The following is a 23,187-nucleotide window of genomic DNA, read 5'->3' as shown; positions in this document are numbered from 1 at the left end:
GGGTGCAAGGGGGGGGTGCGAGCGTGCAAGGGGGAGGCTGAGCGTGCAAGGGGGGGGTGCGAGCGTGCAAAGGGGGGGGGGTCTCTGATGCCTTGTCCCCCCCCCCCAGCTGGGCGGCAGCCGCTCGGAGAAGGGCTCGGCGTGGTCGGGGGGCCGCTCGCTGGGCGCCCGCTGCCGCAACTCGGTGGCCTCGTGCCCCGAGGAGCAGCCCCACGTGGGCAACTACCGCCTGCTGCGCACCATCGGCAAGGGCAACTTCGCCAAGGTCAAGCTGGCCCGCCACGTCCTGACCGGCAAGGAGGTGGGGGGGGGGCGTGTGGGGGGGCGTGGGGGGGGGAAAAAGGGGGGTTGGGGGGGGAAGAAAGGGGGTTGGGGGGGTGATGGAGGGGTTGGAAGGGGTGGGGAGGAGGTGGGGAGGGGGGTAAAAGGGGGTTGGGGGGAGATGGAGGGGGTGGGGAGGGGGAAAGGGGGGGGATTTGGGGTTGGGGAGGGGGGTTTTGGGGGTGGGGGGGGAATGGGGGGGTCGTGGGGGGTCGTGGGGGGGAAAAAGGGGGTTGGGGGGGGAAAAAGGGGGTTGGGGGGGAAAAAGGGGGTTGGGGGGGGAAAAAGGGGGTTGGGGGGGGAAAAGGGGGTTAGGGGGGTGATAAAGGGGTGTAAAGGGGGTTAGGGGGGAGTTGGAGGGGGTGGGAAGGGGGAAAGGAAGTGGGTTTTGGGGTGGGGGGGTCGTGGGGGGGGAAAAAAGGGGGTTGGGGGGGAGTTGGAGGGGGTTGGGGGTGATAAAGGGGGTGTAAAGGGGGTTAGGGGGGTGATGGAGGGGTTGGAAGGGGTGGGGAGGGGGAAAGGGGGGGGATTTGGGGTGGGGAGGGGGGTTTTGGGGGTGGGGGGGGAAAAAGGGGGGTTGGGGGGGGGAAAAAGGGGGTTAGGGGGAGGCGGAGGGGGTTGGGGGGTGGTAAAGGGGGTGTAAAGGGGGTTAGGGGGGTGATGGAGGGGGTGGCAGGGGGTGGGGAGGGGGAAAGGGGGGGGATTTGGGGGTGGGGGGGGCGTGGGGGGGTCGTGGGGGGGTGGGGAGGGGCGTGAGGGGGGTAAAAGGGGGTTGGGGGGGGGAAAAGGGGGTGTAAAGGGGGTTAGGGGGGAGATGGAGGGGTTGGAAGGGGGTGGGGAGGGGAAAGGGGGGGGATTTGGGGGTGGGGGGGCCTGGGGGGGTCGTGGGGGGGCGTGGGGGGGGGGTTGGGGGCGTGGGGGGGCAATTGGGGGAGCACATCGGGGCAAATGAGGGGGTCCTGGGGGCAATAAGGGGGAAGCAGAATCCGAGGGGGGGGCATTTGGGGGGGCAGTTTGGGGGGGGGGGGGAACACCTTGGTGCCCCCCAACTGACCCCCCCCCAAAAAAAAATCCTTCCCAGGTGGCCATCAAAATCATCGACAAGACGCAGCTGAACCCCACCAGCCTCCAGAAGGTGGGGGGCCCCTTTTTTTTTTGGGGGGGGGGGTCACCTTTTTTTTTTTTTGGGGTGGGGGGGGGGCACAAGACCCATTAAACCTTGTCCCCCCCCCCCCCCCCAGCTCTTCCGGGAAGTGCGCATCATGAAGGGGCTGAACCACCCCAACATCGGTGAGCGGCGGGGGGGGCACCCAAGGGTGCTGGGGGGGGGGGGGGGGGCACCTAAAGGGTACGGGGGGGGTCCCCAGGGTGCCCCCCCCCCCAAATCTTGACCCCCTGTCCCCCCCCCCAGTGAAGCTGTTTGAGGTGATCGAGACGGAGAAGACGCTGTACCTGGTGATGGAGTACGCCAGCGCGGGTGAGCCCCCACCCATGGGTGCTCCTGTACCCCCCCCCCAAAAAAAAAAGGGTGCTGGGACCCCCCCATCATAAAATTTAGGTGCTGGGACCCCCCCCACGCACCCCCAGCCGAGCTCAGGGGGGTCACGGCTGCGTCCCGGTGGGTTTTGGGGGGCTGTGGGTTTTTTTTGGGGGGGTTTGGGGTTTTTTTTTTTGGGGGGTGGGTTTTTTTTTTTTGAGGGGGAGGGGTTTTTTTTTATGGGGGGGGCGCGGTGCAGGGTGCTGGCACCCATGGGTGTCCCCGCAGGCGAAGTGTTCGACTACCTCGTGTCCCACGGGAGGATGAAGGAGAAGGAGGCGAGGGCCAAGTTCAGACAGGTGGGGGGGGGACGGGGACACGGGGGGAGGTGGCATCATGGTGGCACTGGGTTGGGGACACCACCAGGGAGGTGGCACCAGGCTGGGGACATCACCAGGGAGGTGGCACTGTAGTGGCACGGGGTTGGGGACACCTCTGGGGAGGTGGCACTGGGTTGGGGACACCTGGAGAGGTGGCACCGTGGTGGCACGGTGTTGGGGACACCACCGGGGAGGTGGCACCAGTCTGGGGACACCTTTGGGGAGGTGGCACTGTGGTGGCACGGGGTTGGGGACACTGCTGGGGAGGTGGCACTGGGTTGGGGACATCACCAGGGAGGTGGCACTGTGGTGGCACTGGGGTGGGGGACACTGCTGGGGAGGTGGCACTGGGTTGGGGACACTACCGGGGAGGTGGCACTGGGTTGGGGACATTGCTGGGGAAGTGGCACTGGGTTGGGGACACCACCAGGGAGGTGGCACTGGGTTGGGGACACTGCTGGGGAGGTGGCACTGTGGTGGCACGGGGTTGGGGACACTGCTGGGGAGGTGGCACTGGGTTGGGGACACCACCAGGGAGGTGGCACCGTGGTGGCACCAGTTTGGGGACATGACTGGGGAGGTGGCACTTAGTTGGGGACACCACCAGGGAGGTGGCACCGTGTGGCACTGGGTTGGGGACACTGCTGGGGAGGTGGCACTGGGTTGGGGACACTACCGGGGAGGTGGCACTGGGTTGGGGACATTGCTGGGGAAGTGGCACTGGGTTGGGGACACCACCAGGGAGGTGGCACTCAGCTGGGGACACCTTTGGGGAGGTGGCAGTGTGGTGGCACTGGTATGGGGACACTGCTGGGGAGGTGGCACTGGGTTGGGGACATCTCTAGGGACGGTGGCACCATGGTGGCACTGGGTTGGGGACACCTCTGGGGAGGTGGCACCAGTCTGGGGACACCTTTGGGGAGGTGGCACTGTGGTGGCATGGGGTTGGGGACACTGCTGGGAGGTGGCACTGGGTTGGGGACACCTCCGGGGAGATGGCATCAGGCTGGGGACACCTTTGGGGAGGTGGCACCATGGTGGCACTGGGTTGGGGACACCACCAGGGTGGTGGCACCGTGGTGGCACTGGGTTGGGGACACCGCTGGGGAGGTGGAACTGGGTTGGGGACACCTCCAGGGAGGTGGCACCAGGCTGGGGACACCTCTGGGGAGGTGGCACTGGGTTGGGGACACTGCTGGGGAGGTGGCACCAGTCTGGGGACATCTCTGGGGAGGTGGCACCGTGGTGGCACCAGGTTTGGGGACACCACTGGGGAGGTGGCACTTAGTTGAGGACACCACCAGGGAGGTGGCACCTTGGTGACATGGGGCTGGGGACATTGCTCGGGAGGTGGCACCGTGGTGGCACTGGGTTGGGGACACCTTTGGGGAGGTGGCACTGTGGTGGCACCAGTTTGGGGACACCTTTGGGGAGGTGGCACTGGGTTGGGGACACCACCAGGGAGGTGGCACCGTGGTGGCACCAAGCTGGGAACACCTCTGGGGAGGTGACACCAGTGGCACTGGACTGGGGACACTGCTGGGAAGGTGACACCGTGGTGGCAGTGGGTTGGGGACACCACCGGGGAGGTGGCACCTTGGTGGCATTGGGCTCTGGACACCTCTGGGGAGGTGGCACTGTGGTGGCACGGGGTTGGGGACACTACCAGGGAGGTGGCACTGTGGTGGCACCAGTTTGGGGACACCAACGAGGGTGGCACGTGGTGGCCACCCACAGCCAGCACCCATTCCCCGCTGGGGCCACCCACCAGTGCCACCAATTTAGGGGGGGTGGGAGGGGAGGGGACACGGAGCGAGGGGGTGGGTGACAGCGGGGGGGGGACACACCCGGTGCCACCCCCAGTGACTTTTTGTCCCCGTTTTGTCCCCAGATCGTCTCGGCCGTGCACTACTGCCACCAGAAGAACATCGTCCACCGCGACCTCAAGGTGGGAGCCCCTCCCCATGTCCCCTGCACCCCCCCCACATTGTCCCCATTGTCCCCACTGTCCCCACACCCCCTTCCCAATGTCCCCACTGTCCCCACGCCCCCTCCCCAATGTCCCTGTGGTCCCTGCGCCCTCTGTCCCTGGTGTCCCTGCGCCCCCTCCCCAATATCCCTGCGGTCCCTGCGCCCCCTCCCCAATGTCCCCACTGTCCCCACGCCCCCTCCCAATATCCCCAATGTCCCCGCTGACCTCATGCCCCTCCCCAATGTCCCCAGTGTCCCCGCTGTCCCCACACCCCCTCCCCAATGTCCCTGTGGTCCCCGTGCCCCCCATCCTGGTGTCCCCACTGTCCCGTGCCCCCTCCCCAATATCCCTGCGGTCCCTGCGCCCCCTCCCCAACGTCCCCCGCTGTCCCCACACCCCCTCCCCAATGTCCCCAGTGTCCCTGCACCCCCCATTCCCAGTGTCCCCAATGTCCCTGTGCCCCCTCCCCAATATCCCTGTGGTTCCCTGCGCCCCCTCCCCAACGTCCCCACTGACCCCGTGCCCCCTCCCCAATATCCCTGCAGTCCCTGCGCCCCCTCCCCAATGTCCCCACTGTCCCTGTGCCCCCTCCCCAATATCCCTGCGGTCCCTGCGCCCCCTCCCCAACGTCCCCACTGTCCTGTGCCCCCTCCCCAACATCCCCACCCCCCGCCCCCCCCTGACACCCCCTTCCTCGCCCCCCCCAGGCGGAGAACCTGCTGCTGGACGCCGACGCAACATCAAAATCGCCGATTTCGGCTTCAGCAACGAATTCCGCCTGGGCTCCAAGCTCGACACCTTCTGCGGCTCCCCCCCCTACGCCGCCCCCGAACTTTTCCAGGGCAAAAAATACGACGGCCCCGAAGTCGACATCTGGAGCCTGGGCGTCATCCTCTACACCCTGGTCAGCGGCTCCCTGCCCTTCGACGGGCACAACCTCAAGGTGGGTGACCCCCCCCGACCCCCCCCGACCCCCCCCGGACCCCCCCGGGACCCTCCTGGCGCTGTGGACCCCCCCCACCCCCAGCAGTGGGGTGTGTTCGTCTTTGGGGTTTTGGGGATGGTGGCTGTGTGCATCCCTGGCTTGTTCCTGTGTTCTGTCCCCGTGTCCCGTTCCCCATCCTATGTCCCGTCCCTGTGTCCCTGTGTCATAGGGACAGCTGCTGTCCCCGTGTCCCGTCCCCGTGTCCCATCCCCGTGTCCCCATGTCCTGTCCCTGTGTCCCATTCCCCATCCCATGTCTTGTCCCCGTGTCCCTGTGCCTTGGGGACAGCTCCTGTCCCCATGTCCCATTCCCTATCCTATGTCCCGCCCCCATGTCCCATCCCCGTGTCCCTATGTTATGGGGACAGTTCCTGTCCCCGTGTCCTGTCCCCATGTCCCATTCCCCATCCCATGTCTTGTCCCTGTGCCCCAGTGCCATGGGGACAGTTCCTGTCCCTGTGTCCCATCCCCTATCCTATGTCCCGTCCCCATGTCCCATCCCCGTGTCCCTGTGTCATGGGGACAGCATCCATCCCCGTGTCCCGTCCCCGTGTCCTGTCCCTGTGTCCCATTCCCCATCCTATGTCTCGTCCCCGTGTCCCTGTGCCATGGGGACAGCACCCGTCCCCGTGTCCTGTCCCTGTGTCCCATTCCCCATCCTATGTCTCGTCCCCGTGTCCCTGTGCCTTGGGGACAGCTCCTGTCCCCGTGTCCCATTGTGTCCCCATGTCCCATCCCCATGTCCCATCCCCGTGTCCCTGTATCATGGGGACAGCTCCTGTCCCCCTGTCCCATTCCCTATCCTATGTCCCATCCCCATGTCCTGTCCCCCATCCCATGTCCCATCCCCATGTCCCTGTACCTTGGGGACAGCTCCTGTCCCTGTGTCCTGTCCCCATGTCCCATTCCCCATCCTATATCCTGTCCCCATGTCCCTGTGCCGTGGGGACAGTCCCCATCCCTGTGCCCCATCTATGGGTCGTGTCCCCATCCCTGTGTCCTATATCCCATTCCTGTGTCCCTGTGCCATTCATGAGGACATCCCCAGTGTCCCCATGCCCCCATCCCCTGTGTCCCCATGTCCCCTGTGTCCCCAGTATCCCCATGTCCCCATCCCCTACCTAATTGGGGACAGAACCCAAACCCACACCATGCCCTTCTCCCCATCCCCACACCCAGTAGGGCGCAGCACCCATCCCAAACCCCTTTGGGGGGGGGTGACGATGCCCCCCTGACCCCTGTCACCCCCCCCGACCCCTTTTGCCCCCCCCAGGAGCTCCGGGAGCGGGTGCTGCGGGGCAAGTACCGGGTGCCCTTCTACATGTCCACCGACTGCGAGAACATCCTGCGCCGCTTCCTGGTGCTCAACCCCGCCAAGCGCTGCACCCTCGAGGTGAGAGGGGGGCTGGGGGGGAAATCGGGGGGTCCCGGGGGAGCTGGGGGGGGCTGGGGGCTGGGGGTAATTGGGGAGCTGGTAAGGTGCTGGGGGCGACTGGGAGGGGAAATGGGGGGCTATTGGGGTAATTGGGGCTGAGGTAAGGGGTGCTGGGAGGGTAAATAGGGGACCCTGGGGGCAATTGGGGCTCAGAGAAGGGGTCCTGGGGGCAACTGGGAGGGTAAATAGGGGGTTCTGGGGGAGCTGGGGGGGGCTGGGGCAATTGGGAGGGTAAATAGGGGCCCTGGGGACAATTGGGGCTGAGGTAAGGGGTTCTGGGGGCAACTGGGAGGGTAAATCAGGGGTCCTGGGGGAGCTGGGGGGGGCTGGGGTAACTGGGGAGCTGGTAAGGTGCTGGGGGCGACTGGGAGGGGAAATGGGGGGCTGTTGGGGGTAATTAGGGCTCAGAGAAGGGGTCTTGGGGGCAATTGGGAGGGTAAGTAGGGGGTCCTGGGGAAGCTTGGGGGGCCTGGGGCAATTGGGGTTCAGAGAAGGGGTCCTGGGGGCAATTGGGGATCAGATAAGGGGTCCTGGGGGCAGTTGGGAGGGTAAATAGGGGGTCCTGGGGAAGCTGGGGGGGAGCTGGGGGCAATTGGGGCTCAGAGAAGGGGTCCTGGGGGCAGTTGGGGATCAGATAAGGGGTCCTGGGGGCAAATGAGGAGGTAAATAGGGGGTCCTGGGGGGCTGGGGGCAATTGGGAGGGTAAATAGGGGGCCCTGGGGACAATTGGGGCTGAGGTAAGGGGTTCTGGGGGCAACTGGGAGGGGAAATGGGGGTCCCTGGGGGCAACTGGGGAGCAGGTAAGGTACTGTGTGCAACTGGGAGGGCAAATAGGGGTCCCTGGGGGCAATTGGGGCTCAGAGAGGGGGTGCTGGGGCAATTAGGGCTGAGATAAAGGGTCCTGGGGGCAAATGAGAGGGTAAATCAGGGGTCCTGGGGAAGCTGGGGGGGAGCTGGGGGCAATTGGGAGGGTAAATAGGGGGCCCTGGGGGCAATTGGAGATCAGGTAAGGGGTCCTGGGGGCAATTGGGAGGGTAAATCAGGGGTCCTGGGGTAGCTGGGGGGGGCTGGGGGCAATTGGGGAGCTGGTAAGGTGCTGGGGGCGACTGGGAGGGGAAATGGGGGGCCATTGGGGGTAATTGGGGGCTCAGAGAGGGGGTGCTGGGGGCAATTGGGGATCAGATAAGGGGTGCTGGGGGCAATTGGGAGGGTAAATCAGGGGTCCTGGGGTAGCTGGGGGGGGGCTGGGGGCAATTTGGGAGCAGGTAAGGTGCTGGGGGCAACTGGGAGGGGAAATGGGGGGCTGTTGGGGGTAATTGGGGCTGAGGTAAGGGGTGCTGGGGGCAACTGGGAGGGTAAATAGGGGGTCCTGGGAGAGCTGGGGGGGGGGGCTGAGGGCAATTGGGGCTCAGAGAAGGGGTCCTGGGGCAAATGAGGGAGGTAAATAGGGGGTCTGGGGGAGCTGGGGGGCCCTGGGGGCAATTGGGGAGCTGGTAAGGTGCTGGGGGCGACTGGGAGGGGAAATAGGGATCCCTGGGGGCAATTGGGGCTCAGAGAAGGGGTCCCCAGGGCTTCATGCCCATGGTGGGGGCACCCCCGGGGCTCAAGGACCGGGGTGGGGGCACCCCAAGCCCAAATAAATCAGGGTGGGGGCACCCCCGGGGCTCGGTGGTGAGGGTGGGGACACCCCAAACCCCAACAGCTCGCGGGCTGGGGGAAGCAGCCGACGCCATTATCCCCCCCCGCGACGCCTCCCTCATTAATTAAACGCCCCCCCCCCCTAATTAAACGCGTCCCCCCCCCCCCCCCAGCAAATCATGAAGGACAAGTGGATCAACATCGGCTACGAGGGCGACGAGCTCAAACCCTACAAGGAGCCCGAGGAGGACTTTGGGGACACCAAGCGCATCGGTGAGGGCATCCCCGCCACGGGACCCCCCCCCCGGGGGAGACCACCGGGACCCCCCCCACACAGATATCACCCCCCCCCCTGTGCCCGCAGAGGTGATGGTGGGCATGGGCTACACGCGGGAGGAGATCAAGGAGTCCCTGAGCAACCAGAAATACAACGAGGTGACGGCCACCTACCTCCTGCTGGGCAGGAAGAACGAGGTGAGGTTTTAGGGGATTTTAGGGGATTTTAGGGGATTTTAGGGGGCGGGGGGGGCACCCGAAATGGTAGAAAGGGCTCGATCTTCGAAATAGGGTTAAATAATTTAAAAATAAATAAGTAAATAAATAAATAGGGTTTATTAAAGGAATAGAGGTAAGGAACGGCGCTGGGTGCGGCGGGGGTCCCTCTGGGGGTCCCTCTGGGGGTCCCTAGGGGGTCTCTGGGGGTCCCCTTGGGGTCTCCAGGGGTCTCTAGGGGTCCCTCTGGGGTCTCTGGGGGTCTCGGGGTCCCTCTGGGTCCCTCTGGGGGTCTCTAGGGGTCCCTCTGGGGGTCTCTGGGGGTCCCTCTGGGGGTCTCCAGGGGTCCCTAGGGGTCCCCTTGGGGGTCTCTAGGGGTCCCTCTGGGGAGAGATTAATTAATTTGGAAGAGATTAATTAATCTGGAAGAGATTAATTTAACACAAGGAGATTAATTAATCTGGAAGAGATTAATTTAACACGAGGAGGTTAATTAATCTGGAAGAGATTAATTAATCTGGAAGAGATTAATTTAAACACGAGGAGATTAATTAATCTGGAAGAGATTAATTAATCTGGAAGAGATTAATTTAACGCGAAGAGATTAAATTAATCCAAAAAAAAAAAAAAAAAAGGCTGTAACTGTTAGAAATAGAATAAAAAAATCAAAATCAAACAGGTTGATAAATTTGAGGGGAATTTCCTAAAAATTTGGTAATGGATTATAATGAGGGGGGGGGAGGCCGGGATGCGCCGCATCTGTGGTTCAAGAATTAAATTGGTATTATAGGGTCGGGAGGTGATTTTATTTTTATGCTCTTTTTTATGTTTTTAATGTTTTTTTAATGTTTTTTGTTTTTTTATGTTTTTTTGTTTATGTTTTTGTATGTTTTGTATGTTTTGTATGTTTTGTATGTTTTGTATGTTTTGTATGTTTTTTAATGGTTTTAATGGTTTTAATGGTTTTTATGGTTTTTATGGTTTTTTTTGTTTTTTTTAATGTTTTGTATGTTTTGTATGTTTTGTGTTTTTTATGTTTTTTTTATGTTTTTTATGTTTTTTTTTTATGGGTTTTGTTTTTTATGGTTTTTGTTTTTTATGGTTTTTGTTTTTTTATGGTTTTTGTTTTTTATGGTTTTTGTTTTTTATGGTTTTGTTTTTTATGGTTTTTAATGTTTTTATGGTTTTTAATGGTTTTTATGGTTTTTTTAATGTTTTTTTTATGTTTTTTTATGTTTTTTTATTTTTCTTTTATGTTTTTTATGTTTTTTTTTATGTTTTTTAATGTTTTTTATGTTTTTTATGTTTGTTTTTTTTTAATGTTTTTTTTTTTTCGGCTCCGAACGATTTCGCTGTTTCTCCCCCAAAAAGGTGGAGGGGGGCGAGTCGCGCACGGGCAGCAGCCTGGCCCTGGCCCGGGTGCGGGCACCCAGCGAGGTGGCCAACGGAGCGGGCAAGGGGGGGGCGCACGGCAAGGGCCAGCGGGGGGCCACCACCTACCACCGGCAGCGACGGCACAGCGACTTCTGTGAGAGCCCCCCGGCACCGGGGGGGGCACCGGGGGGGTGCCAGGGGGGTGTCGGGGGGGTGCTGGGGGGGGCACGACAGCCCCTGCCCCAGGGGGTGGGGGGAGAGGGGGGAGAGGGGGGAGAGGGTGGGGGGTGTGGGGATGGGAAGGGGGGGTTTGGGGGGGTTTTGGGGGGGTGTGGGGATGGGAAGGGGGGGGGTTTGGGGGGGTTTTGGGGGGTGTGGGGATGGGAAGGGGGGGGTTTGGGGGGGTTTTGGGGGGTGTGGGGATGGGAAGGGGGGGTTTGGGGGGGGTTTGGGGGGGTGTGGGGATGGGAAGGGGGGCTTTGGGGGGGTTCTGGGGGGGGTTTTGGGGGGTTGGGGGTGGAGGGGGGGCACTGGGGGGGTGCCAGGGGGGTGCCGGGGGGGGCACGACACGAGAGGGAGGAGAGGGGGGAGAGGGGGAGGGGTGTGGGGATGGGAAGGGGGTATGGGGTTGGGGTGGGGAAGGGGAAGGGGTGGGGGGGGTTTTGGGGGGTTGGGGGTGGAGTGGGGGCACCGGGGGGGGTTGGGGTTGTAGGGGAGAATGGGCAATGTGGTTTTGGGGTGGAGGGAATTGGGGTGGTGTGGTTTTGGGGTGTGGGGAAGGGTTGGCTTAGTGGTTTTGGGGTTGTAGGGAAAGGGGGCAGTGAGGTTTTGGGGTATAGCAAAGGGTAAGCATCATGGTTTTGGGGTGTAGTATAGGGTAGGCATCATGGTTTTGGGGTGCAGGGCAGGGCGGGCTCCATGCTTATGGGGTGGGCACCCAGCCCCTTTCCTATGGGGTGCAGGGCAGGGTGAGCATCACAGTTTTGGGGTGTAGAGAAGGGTGAGCATCAAGGTTTTGGGGTTTAGGGTAGGGTGGGCATCAAGGTTTTGGGATTTAGGGTAAGGGTGAGCATCACGGTTTTGGGGTGTAGAGAAGGGTGAGCATCAAGGTTTTGGGGTGTAGGGTAGGGTAGGCATCACAGTTTTGGGGTGTAGGGTAGGGCGGGCATCACAGTTTTGGGGTGTAGGGTAGGGCGGGCTCCATGCTTATGGGGTAGGCACCCAGCCCCTTTAATGTGGGGTGCAGGGCAGGGTGAGCATCACGGTTTTGGGGTGTAGGGCAGGGTGGGCATCATGGTTTTGGGGTGCAGGGCAGGGTGAGCATCACATTTTGGGATTTAGGGCAGGGTGAGCACCACATTTTGGGATTTAGGGCAGGGTGAGCACCACACTTATAGGACACAGATCAATTTATCCCCCCTCTCCATCCCCACATCCCCACGAGGGGGGTTCTCCCACCCCCCCACAAGCCCCCTCACCCTATGGGGACCCCCCCCCCCCCCCATTATAATATAACTCCTCTCTTTTTGGGGTCCCCGCAGGCGGCCCCTCTCCGGTGCCGGCGCACCCCAAACGCAGCCCTACAAGCGCGGGCGAGGGGGAGCTGAAGGACGAGCGGCTGCCGGGCCGCAAGGCCAGTTGCAGCGTGGGGGGGGGCGGCCGCGGGATGCCCCCCTCCAGCCCCATGGTCAGCAGCGCCAACAACCCCAATAAGGCCGAAATCCCCGAAAGGCACAAGGACGGCGCCGGCAACGCGGTGGGCAAGGGGGGGGCACGAGGAGGGGGGTTATGGGGGTGAGGGGGGGGGTACGGGGGGGTACGGGGGGGTACGGGGGTGAGGGGGTAGCTGGGGGGGGGGGTAAAGGGCTGGGGGGAGTTTGTGGGGTGGAGGGGGTTTGGGGAGGGGGGTGCATCAGGTGTGGTAGGGGAGGGGGGGGGCAGGGATAAGGGGGGGGCACCCCAAGGGCCAACAGGTTGGGGGGGCACCTATGGGGGTCAGGGATAAGGGGGGGCACCCATGGGGATCAGGGACCTGGGGGGCACCCATGGGGGTCAGGGATAAGGGGGGGGCACCCCAAGGAGCACCAGGTTGGGGGGGGCACCCATGGGGGTCAGGGATAAGGGGGGGGCACCCCAAGGACCAACAGGTTGGGGGGGGCACCCATGGGGGTCAGGGATAAGGGGGGGCACCCATGGGGATCAGGGATAAGGGTGGGGGCACCCCAAGGACCAATAAATTGGGGGGGGGCACCCCAAGGGCTTGGTGCTGAGGACAGGGGGCACCCATGGGTACCAACAGCACAGGATGAGGGGACCCACGGGGCTCAGATACCGGGCTGGGGGGGGGGCCCAGCACCCCTAGACCAGGGTGGGGGCACCCATGGGGCTCAGGACCCATAATGGGGGCACCCCCAGCACCAATAAATTGGGAGGGGGCACCCCAAGGACCAATAAATGAGGGTGGGGGCACCCCAAGGGCTCGGTGCCGAGGATAGGGGGCACCCATGGGTACCAGGGTCAGGGGAGGGGGGGACATCCATGGGGCTCAGCCACCGGGCTGGGGGGGCCCCCAGGACCTCTAGACCAGGGTGGGGGCACCCATGGGGCTCAGGGCGTGTAGTGGGGGCACCCCCAGCACCAATAAATCGGGGGGGGGCACCCCAAGGACCCATAAATCAGGGTCCAAGTGCTCGGTGCCGAGGATAGGGAGCACCCATGGGTACCAACAGCCCAGGATTTGGGGGGGGGGGGGGACAGCCATGGGGCTCAGCCACCGGGTTGGGGGGGCCCCAGCACCTCTAGACCAGGGTGGGGGCACCCCAATGACCAATAAATCGGGGGGGGGCACCCCCAGGACCAATAAATTGGGGGGGGGCACCCCAAGGGCTCGGTGCCAAGGATAGGGGACACCCATGGGTACCAGGGTCGGGGGGGGGGGGGGGACACCCATGGGGCTCAGCCACCGGGTTGGGGGCACCCCCAGGACCAATAAATTGGGGGGGGGCACCCCAAGGACCAATAAATCAGGGTCCAAGTGCTCGGTGCCGAGGATAGGGGGCACCCATGGGTACCAACAGCCCAGGATTTGGGGGGGGGACACCCATGGGGCTCAGCCACCGGGTTGGGGGGGCCCCAGCACCTCTAGACCAGGGTGGGGGCACCCCAAGGACCAATAAATTGGGGGGGGGGCACCCCAAGGACCAATAAATGAGGGTGGGGGCACCCCAAGGGCTTGGTGCCGAGGATAGGGGACACCCATGGGTACCAACAGCCCAGGATTTGGGGGGGGGGGGGGACACACCCATGGGGCTCAGCCACCGGGTTGGGGGGGCCCCCAGGACCTCTAGACCAGGGTGGGGGCACCCATGGGGTTCAGGGCGTGTAGTGGGGGCACCCCCAGCACCGATAAATCGGGGGGGGGGCACCCCAAGGACCAATAAATCAGGGTCCAAGTGCTCGGTGCCGAGGATAGGGGACACCCATGGGTACCAGGATCGGGGGGGGGGGGGGGACACCCATGGGGCTCAGCCACCGGGCTGGGGGGGCCCCCAGGACCTCTAGGCCAGGGTGGGGGCACCCCAAGGACCAATAAATCGGGGGGGGGCACCCCAAGGACCAATAAATCAGGGTCCAAGTGCTCGGTGCCGAGGATAGGGGACACCCATGGGTACCAGGATCGGGGGAGGGGGGGACACCCATGGGGCTCAGCCACCGGGTTGGGGGGGCCCCAGCATCTCTAGACCAGGGTGGGGGCACCCCAATGACCAATAAATTGGGGGGGGGCACCCCCAGGACCAATAAATTGGGGGGGGGCACCCCAAGGGCTCGGTGCCAAGGATAGGGGACACCCATGGGTACCAGGGTCGGGGGAGGGGGGGACACCCATGGGGCTCAGCCACCAGGTTGGGGGGGCCCCCAGCACCTCTAGACCAGGGTGGGGGCACCCATGGGGTTCAGGGCGTGTAGTGGGGGCACCCCCAGCACCAATAAATCGGGGGGGGGGGCACCCCAAGGACCAATAAATGAGGGTCCAAGTGCTCGGTGCCAAGGACAGGGGGCACCCATGGGTACCAACAGCCCAGGATTTGGGGGGGGGGGGGACACCCATGGGGCTCAGCCACCGGGTTGGGGGGGCCCCCCAGCACCTCTAGACCAGGGTGGGGGCACCCCAAGGACCAATAAATTGGGGGGGGGCACCCCCAGGACCAATAAATTGGGGGGGGGCACCCCAAGGGCTCGGTGCCAAGGATAGGGGACACCCATGGGTACCAGGAATGGGGGGGGGGGGGGGGGACACCCATGGGGCTCAGCCACTGGACTGGGGGGGGGGCTCAGGACCTCTAGACCAGGGTGGGGGCACCCCAGGGACCAATAAATTGGGGGGGGGCACCCCCAGGACCAATAAATTGGGGGGGGGCACCCCAAGGACCAATAAATCAGGGTCCAAGTGCTCGGTGCCGAGGATAGGGGACACCCATGGGTACCAGGATCGGGGCGGGGGGGGGAGGTGACACCCATGGGGCTCAGCCACCAGGTTGGGGGGGCCCCCAGGACCTCTAGACCAGGGTGGGGGCACCCATGGGGTTCAGGGCGTGTAGTGGGGGCACCCCCAGCACCAATAAATCGGGGGGGGGGCACCCCAAGGACCAATAAATCAGGGTCCGAGTGCTCGGTGCCGAGGATAGGGAGCACCCATGGGTACCAACAGCCCAGGATTTGGGGGGGGGGGGGGGACACCCATGGGGCTCAGCCACCGGGTTGAGGGGGCCCCAGCACCTCTAGACCAGGGTGGGGGCACCCCAAGGACCAATATTTCGGTGGGGGGGCACCCCAAGGGCTCGGTGCCAAGGATAGGGGACACCCATGGGTACCAGGGTCGGGGGGGGGGGGGGGGACACCCATGGGGCTCAGCCACCGGGTTGGGGGGGCCCCCAGGACCTCTAGACCAGGGTGGGGGCACCCCCAGGACCAATAAATTGGGGGGGGGCACCCCAAGGACCCATAAATCAGGGTCCAAGTGCTCGGTGCCAAGGATAGGGGACACCCATGGGTACCAGGATCGGGGGGGGGGGGGGGGGACACCCATGGGGCTCAGCCACCAGGTTGGGGGGGCCCCCAGCACCTCTAGACCAGGGTGGGGGCACCTATAGGGCTCAAGGATCAGGGTGGGGGCACCCCAAGGACCAATATTTTGGGGGGGGGCACCCCAAGGGCTTGGTGCTGAGGACAGGGGGCACCCATGGGTACCAGGATCGGGGGGGGGGGGGGACGGGACACCCATGGGGCTCAGCCACCGGGTTGGGGGGGCCCCCAGGACCTCTAGACCAGGGTGGGGGCACCCCAAGGACCAATAAATCGGGGGGGGGCACCCCAAGGACCAAAAAATGAGGGTGGGGGCACCCCAAGGGCTCGGTGCCAAGGATAGGGGACACCCATGGGTACCAGGGTCGGGGGGGGGGAGGTGACACCCATGGGGCTCAGCCACCGGGTTGGGGGGGCCCCCAGCCCCCCGAACCCGGGGTGGGGGGGGGGGACGGGGGGGGGTCTGAGCGTGCGGGGTGCCGTGCAGAACACCATCCCCTCCAGCGTGATGGCGCGCAGGAACACCTACGTCTGCACCGAGCGCCCGGGCACCGAGCGCCACTCGCTGCTGCAGAACGGCAAGGAGAACAGGTAAAATATCAGGGGGGGGGGGGGGGAGGGCTGGAAATGGCCCCCCCCCCCACCCCGTTACACCCTTCTTTTGCCCCCTCCAGCTCCGTCAGCGGCCGCGTGCCCCCCGCCTCCCCCTCCAGCCACAGCATCGCCGCCGGCTCGGCCGAGCGCGCCCGCCTGGCGCGGGGCACCACGGTGCGCAGCACCTTCCACGGCGGCCAGGTACGGGATCGGCGAGCCGGGGGGGGGTCCAACGGGGCCCCCCGCCTCCCCCACTTTGCCCCCCGAAGCCTCCCCCTTGCCGCAGAGCCGCTCGCGGGCCACCTCCAACCTCTTCAGCAAGCTGACCTCCAAGCTGAGCCGCAGGTAGGGGACCCCCCCCCCCAGCCCCGCGCCGGCGGCCGCCGTCGTCGTCGTCGTCCCCCCCCCCTCCACCCCATTCGTGTGCCCCCCCCCCCCACTTTGCCGCGCCGCTGCTCACGCCTCCTCTCTCTTTTAGGGTCACTCTTGACCCCTCTAAGCGGCAGAGCTCTAATAGGTGCGTGTCGGGCACCCCCACGCCGCCAGGAGCCAAAATCAGTAAGTGGCCGGGGGCACCGCCCGTGCCGGGCCTGGGGGGCGCACGGCACCGGGGGATGGCCCGGGGCCACCCGTGACATTGATGCCCGTCCCAGTGCCACCAGTGACCGTCCCGGTGCCACCAGTGATCGTCCCGGTGCCACCAGTATCCCAATGCCCATCCCGGTGTCACCAGGGCCCATCCCAGTGCTCATCCCAGTGCCACCAGTGACCGTCCCGGTGCCACCAGTATCCCAATGCCCGTCCCAGTGCCACCAGCATCCCGGTGCCCATCCCAGTGCCACCAGTGACCGTCCCGGTGCCACCAGTATCCCAATGCCCATCCCGGTGTCACCAGGGCCCATCCCAGTGCTCATCCCAGTGCCACCAGTGACCGTCCTGGTGCCACCAGTATCCCATTGCCCATCTCGGTGCCACCAGCATCCTGGTGCCCATCCCAGTTCCACCAGTGCCCATCCCAGTGCAACCAGTATCCTGGTACCCATCCCGGTGCTACCAGTGCCCGTCCCAGTGCCACCAGCATCCTGGTGACTATTGGGGTGCCACCAGGGCCCGTCCCAGTGCCACCAGCATCCCAGTGCCCATCCCAGTGCCACCAGGGCCCATCCCAGTGTCCATCCCAGTGCCACCAGTGACCGTCCCGGTGCCACCAGCATCCTGGTGCCCCTCCCAGTGCCACCAGTGCCCATCCTGGTGCCACCCATGCCTGTTCTGGTGCCACCAGTATCCCAATGCCCATCCCGGTGCCACCAGGGCCCATCCCAGTGCTCATCCCAGTGCCACCAGTGACCGTCCCGGTGCCACCAGTATCCCATTGCCCATCTCGGTGCCACCAGCATCCTGGTGCCCATCCCAGTTCCACCAGTGCCCATCCCAGTGCAACCAGTATCCTGGTACCCATCCCGGTGCTACCAGTGCCCGTCCCAGTGCCACCAGCATCCTGGTGACTATTGGGGTGCCACCAGTGACCGTCCCGGTGCCACCAGTATCCCAATGCCCATCCCGGTGTCACCAGGGCCCATCCCAGTGTCCATCCCAGTGCCACCAGTGACCGTCCCGGTGCCACCAGTATCCCAATGCCCATCCCAGTGCCACCAGTGCCTGTCCTGGTGCCACCAGCATCCCAGTGCCCATCCCGGTGTCACCAGGGCCCATCCCAGTGCCTGTCCCGGTGCCACCAGCATCCTGGTGCCCATCCAAGTGCCACCAGTGACCATCCCGGTGCCACCAGTATCCCAATGCCCGTCCCGGTGCCACCAGGGCCCATCCCAGTGCCTGTCCCGGTGCCACCAGCATCCTGGTGCCCATCCAAGTGCCACCAGTGACCATCCCGGTGCCACCAGTATCCCAATGCCCATCCCGGTGCCACCAGGGCCCATCCCAGTGCCCGTCCTAGTGCCACCAGTGCCCATCCCGGTGCCACCAGTATCCCAATGCCTGTCCCAGTGCCACCAGCATCCCGGTGCCCATCCCAGTGCCACCAGTGACCGTCCCGGTGCCACCAGTATCCCAATGCCCATCCCAGTGCCACCAGTGCCTGTCCCGGTGCCACCAGCATCCCAGTGCCCATCCCGGTGTCACCAGGGCCCATCCCAGTGCCTGTCCCGGTGCCACCAGTGTCCATCTCGGTGCCACCATCATCCCAGTGCCCATCCCAGTGTGACCAGTGTCCTGGTACCCATCCCGGTGCTACCAGTGCCCGTCCCAGTGCCACCAGTATCCCAATGCCCATCCCGGTGCCACCAGGGCCCATCCCAGTGCTCATCCCAGTGCCACCAGTGACCGTCCCGGTGCCACCAGTATCCCAATGCCCATCCCAGTGCCACCAGGGCCCATCCCAGTGCCACCAGTGACCATCCCAGTGCCACCAGCATCCCAGTGCCCATCCCAGTGCAACCAGTATCCTGGTACCCATCCCGGTGCTACCAGTGCCCGTCCCAGTGCCACCAGTATCCCAACGCCCATTGGGGTGCCACCAGTGCCTGTCCCAGTGCCACCAGCATCCTGGTGCCCATCCCAGTGCCACCAGTGCACATCCTAGGGCCACCAGCATCCCGGTGGCCATCCCAGTGCCACCAGTATCCTGATGCCCCTCCCAGTACCACCAGTGCCCATCCTGGTGCCCATTTTGGTGCCAGCGATGCCCCTCCCAGTGCCACCAACATCCCTGTGCCCATTGGGGTGCCACCCGTGCCTGTCCCAGTGCCACCAGTGCCAATCCCAGTGCCTATTTTGGGGCCAGTGATGCCTGTCTCAGCACTGGTCCCAGTGCCCCTTTAGGTGCCCATCCCAGTGCCACCAGTGCCACCAGTACTGGTCCCAGTGCCACCAGTGCCCTACTGGTGCCATCAGCGCCCATCCCAGTGCCACCAGTGTCCCAGTACCTGCCCCAGTGCCGTCAGCACTGGTCCCAGTGCCCCTTTAGGTGCCCATCCCAGTGCCACCAGTGCCACCAGTACTGGTCCCAGTGCCACCAGTGCCCTACTGGTCCTATCAGCGCCCATCCCAGTGCCCCCAGTGTCCCAGTACCTGTCCCAGTGCTGTCAGCACTGGTCCCAGTGCCCCTTTAGGTGCCCATCCCAGTGCCCCCAGTGCCACCAATACTGGTCCCAGTGCCACCAGTGCCCTACTGGTCCCATTAGCGCCCATCCCAGTGCCACCAGTGTCCCAGTACCGTCAGCACTGGTCCCAGTGCCCCTTTAGGTGCCCATCCCAGTGCCACCAGTGCCCTACTGGTGCCATCAGCGCCCATCCCAGTGCCACCAGTGTCCCAGTACCTGTCCCAGTGCTGTCAGCACTGGTCCCAGTGCCCCTTTAGGTGCCCATCCCAGTGCCACCAGTACTGGTCCCAGTGCCACCAGTGCCCTACTGGTGCCATCAGCGCCCATCCCAGTGCCACCAGTGTCCCAGTACCTGCCCCAGTGCCGTCAGCACTGGTCTCAGTGCCCCTTTAGGTGCCCATCCCAGTGCCACCAGTGCCACCAGTACTGGTCCCAGTGCCACCAGTGCCCTACTGGTCCCATTAGCGCCCATCCCAGTGCCACCAGTGCCCTACTGGTGCCATCAGCACCCATCCCAGTGCCCCCAGTGCCACCAGTACTGGTCCCAGTGCCACCAGTACCCTCTTGCTTCGCTCCTGTCCCTTTTCTCTCTCTGCCTCTCGCCCTTTGCTGTCGCTGGGGGGCCGGGGGGGGGTCACAGCGGTGCCCCCCCACCCAAGGGACTGGGGGAGGGGGGGGGGGGCACCCAGGTGTGGTGCCCAGTTTGGGGGGGGGGGGGGGGGCACCCCCTAAAAGGGGTGCGGGTCTGGGGGGTGCCCCCCCCCACATCGGGCATGCCCTTGAGGGGGGGGGGGGCTGCCCTTCAAATTTGGGGGCGGGGGGGGGGCAAAATGGGTCTGGGGGGGTGAGCCTCGCATAGGGGATGGTGCCCCCCCCCAAAAAATAATAGGAACTCCCCCCAAAAAATAGGCATGCCCCCCCCTGAGGGGGGTGGTCTCCCCCCCAATTTGCGGTGGTGCCCCCCCCCCCCAAAATGGATGTGATGCTGGGGGGTGGTGTCCTGCGTGCCCCCCCCCCCAAAAAAAAAAAATAAATTGGGGGAGGTGGACCCCTAAAATGGGGGGGGGGGGGGGGGGCAGGGTCCCGAAAATAGGGGCTGCCTAAAATGGGTGGGGGTGGCAGGCGGTGCCCCCCCCCACACCCAAAATTGGGGGGGGGGGGGCACAGGGCACAGCCCCCCCCCCCATTAACACCCCGTTCCCCACCCAGGGTCGCAGACGAACCTGAGAGAATCGGGGGATCTGCGCTCACAAGGTGGGTGCTGCCCCCCCCCGGGGGGGTTTGGAGCCCCCCCCACCCCCCCCCAAAGCTCCATGACCCTCCCCCCCAGCCCCCTGCCACCCTGTGGGGTCCCAGCCCCACCCCAAAGTGTCCCGGGCCCCCTTTTCCCCCCCATGACCCCCCCTTATTGTCCCTAATGCCACCTTAGAGCCCCCCCCAATGCCCCGTACCCCCTTTAGAGCCCCCATACCCCCCCCCAAACCCTCCCCGGTGCCCCATAGCCCCCCAGTACCCCCCATTATACCCCCCATACCCACCCCATATCTCCCCAGTACCCCCTATTATTGCCCCCATAGCCCCCCAAACCCTCTCTAGCACCCCACAGCCCCCCAGTACCCCCCTTTATAGCCCCCAAACCCTCTACTAGCACCCCATAACCCCCCAGTACCCCCCTTTAGAGCCCCCATACCCACCCCTATATCCCTCCAAGCCCTCTCTAGCGCCCCATAGCCCCCCAGTACCCCCCCATTATACCCCCCATACCCGTCCCATATCTCCCCAGTGCCCCATACCCCCCCTTTACAACCCCCAACCCCTCCCTAGATACCCCAACCCCTCCCTTGACACCCCAAACCCCCCCTTAACCCCCCAACCCCCCACCCAACCCCTCCCCAGATACCCCAAACCCCCCCTTAACCCCCTTTAACCCCCTCAAACCCCCCCTTAACCCCCCCAAACCCCCCCCTTTAACCCCCCTTAACCCCCCCAACCCCCCCAACCCCTCCCTTGACACCCCAACCCCCCCCTAACCCCCTTTAACCCCCTTTAACCCCCCCAAACCTCCCCTTAACCCCCCCAAACCCCCCTTTAACCCCCCCCAACCCCCCCCAAACCCCCTTTAACCCCCCCCCAACCCCTCCCTTGACACCCCAAACCCCCCCTTTAACCCCCTTTAACCCCCCCAACCCCTCCCTTGACACCCCCTTTAACCCCCCTTTAACCCCCTTTAACCCCCCCAAAGCCCCCTTAACACCCCCTTTAACCCCCCTTTAACCCCCTTTAACCCCCTTTAACTCCCTTTAACCCCCCCTTAACCCCCCCAAACCCCCCTTAACCCCCCTTAACCCCCTTTAACCCCCCCCAACCCCTCCCTTAACCCCCCCAAACCCCGCCCTTAACCCCCCCAAACCCCCCTTTAACCCCCCTTAACCCCCCCAAACCCCCCTTAACCCCCCCAAACCCCCCTTAACCCCCCTTAACCCCCCCTTAACCCCCTTTAACCCCCCTTAACCCCCTTTAACCCCCCCCAACCCCTCCCTTGACACCCCAAACCCCCCTTTAACCCCCCCAAACCCCTCCTTTAACCCCCCCTTAACCCCCTTTAACCCCCTTTAACCCCCCCAAACCCCCCTTAACCCCCCCCAAACCCCCCCTTAACCCCCCTTAACCCCCTTTAACCCCCCCAAACTCCCCTTTAACCCCCCTTTAACCCCCCTTAACCCCCCCAAACCCCCCCTTTAACCCCCCCCAACCCCTCCCCTGATACCTCAACCCCCCCCCTTAACCCCCTTTAACCCCCTTTAACCCCCCCAAACGCCCCCCTTAACCCCCCTTAACCCCCTTTATCCCCCCCAACTCCTCCCTAGATACCCCAAACCCCCCTTTAACCCCCCCAAACCCCCCCTTTAACCCCCTTTAATCCCCTTTAACCCCTCTTTAACCCCCCTTAACCCCCTTTAACCCCCCTTTAACCCCCCTTTAACCCCCCAAACCCCCCCCTTTAACCCCCCCAAACCCCCTTTAACCCCCCTTAACCCCCTTTAACCCCCCAAACCCCCCTTTAACCCCCCCCAACCCCTCCCCTGATACCCCAAACCCCCCTTTAACCCCCCCTTTAACCCCCCTTAACCCCCTTTAACCCCCCTTAACCCCCCTTTAACCCCCTTTAACCCCCCCCCAACCCCTCCCTAGACACCCCAACCCCCCCCTTTAACCCCCTTTATCCCCCTTTAACCCCCTTTAACCCCCCCCCCGCCAGTTGCCATCTACCTTGGGATCAAAAGGAAGCCCAACCCCGGCTGCTCCGATGTCCCTGGCATGTGAGGGTGACCAGCGCCCGGCCCCCCGAGGCGGTGATGGCGGCGCTGACCCAGGCCACCCTCTCGGCCGGCTGCCGGGCTCGCCGGCCCCAACCCTTCCTCCTCTCTTGCACCCACGACCGGGGACCCACCGAGCTCTTCTGCCACTTCGAGGCCGGGTGTGCCGGCTCCAGCGCCTCGGCGTCCACGGCGTCCTCTTCCGCCGCCTGGCCGGCACCGCCGCGGCCTTCCGAGCCACCCTGGCCCGCGTGGCCGGCCAGCTGCAGCTCTAAGGGACCCCTTTTTCCCCCCCCCCCCCACCACCCCTTAAGCCCCCCCCGAGCCCCCTCCCCAGCCTTCTACTTTGGGGTGGGGGACGCGGCCAGCCGCCCTATATCGCCCACCCCAAACCTCGTCCCCGTCGGAGCCGGGACCTGGAGATTTGGTGGTGGAGGTGTTGGGTTTTTTTTTTTTTTTTTTTTCATTTTTGGGGTTTTTTTTTTAGGGGTGGGGGGGGGGGGCACCAAGAGCTGGAACCCTCCCCCCCCACTCCCCGCACACCCCAACCCCAAGGGGTTGTGTCGGTGCTGGAGCCCCCTCCCCAAGGAGGCTTTGGGTGCAGCACCCGGGAGCTGGGACCCCCCCCCCCCCCCGACAAGGGACTGGGACCCCCCCCAAAGGGATGGTTCGGCACTGGGACACCCCCTTCACCCCCCCCCCAAAAAAAAAAATAAATGGGGGTTGTGTCACTGCCACCATCCCCTTGGGGCCATCAGCATCCTCAGCTTTGGGGACGAAGGCTCCGGGGTCACCGCTGCCCCTGGGGGGTGTCCCCATACCCCCCCTTTTCCCCCCCCCCCAGCCCTGTACAGCCCTGTAAATAAGGTCTGGGGTCCCAGCGCCGCCCCCTGTCCCCCCCCCTTCCAACCCTGGCACATTTTTAAGTTATTCCTGCCCCGATTTGTACCCCGGCCCCAATAAACATAGGAGACCCGTGGCTGTCTTGCGTGGCACCCCTCG

At 64.2% G+C, this 23,187-nt stretch overlaps 1 protein-coding gene across 1 annotated transcript in view; it reads left to right on the top strand.

The window, feature by feature from the left end:
- Window positions 1-22,601, top strand: part of MARK4 (microtubule affinity regulating kinase 4) — a gene marked incomplete at its 5' end in the record, with an annotated part of 23,296 nt that extends 695 nt beyond the window's left edge. The window contains 19 exon segments of the mRNA XM_084304181.1: window positions 110-301; window positions 1,403-1,456; window positions 1,563-1,611; window positions 1,733-1,798; window positions 2,087-2,157; window positions 4,070-4,126; window positions 4,858-4,882; window positions 4,885-5,093; window positions 6,408-6,527; window positions 8,381-8,480; window positions 8,572-8,681; window positions 10,071-10,227; window positions 11,615-11,829; window positions 15,643-15,746; window positions 15,830-15,983; window positions 15,985-16,094; window positions 20,078-20,122; window positions 22,128-22,339; window positions 22,342-22,601. Of these exon segments, the coding sequence (XP_084160307.1) occupies window positions 110-301; window positions 1,403-1,456; window positions 1,563-1,611; window positions 1,733-1,798; window positions 2,087-2,157; window positions 4,070-4,126; window positions 4,858-4,882; window positions 4,885-5,093; window positions 6,408-6,527; window positions 8,381-8,480; window positions 8,572-8,681; window positions 10,071-10,227; window positions 11,615-11,829; window positions 15,643-15,746; window positions 15,830-15,983; window positions 15,985-16,094; window positions 20,078-20,122; window positions 22,128-22,339; window positions 22,342-22,460 (2,169 nt within the window). The 3' untranslated portion in view covers window positions 22,461-22,601.
- Window positions 22,602-23,187: the final 586 nt, after the last annotated feature.

The sequence above is a fragment of the Netta rufina genome, assembly GCF_964035555.1.
Source record: "Netta rufina genome assembly, chromosome: 36".
NCBI classification, from domain to species: domain Eukaryota; kingdom Metazoa; phylum Chordata; class Aves; order Anseriformes; family Anatidae; genus Netta; species Netta rufina.
Note: the sequence above shows the minus strand (reverse complement) of the source record. Positions and strands in the feature narration are given on the sequence as shown.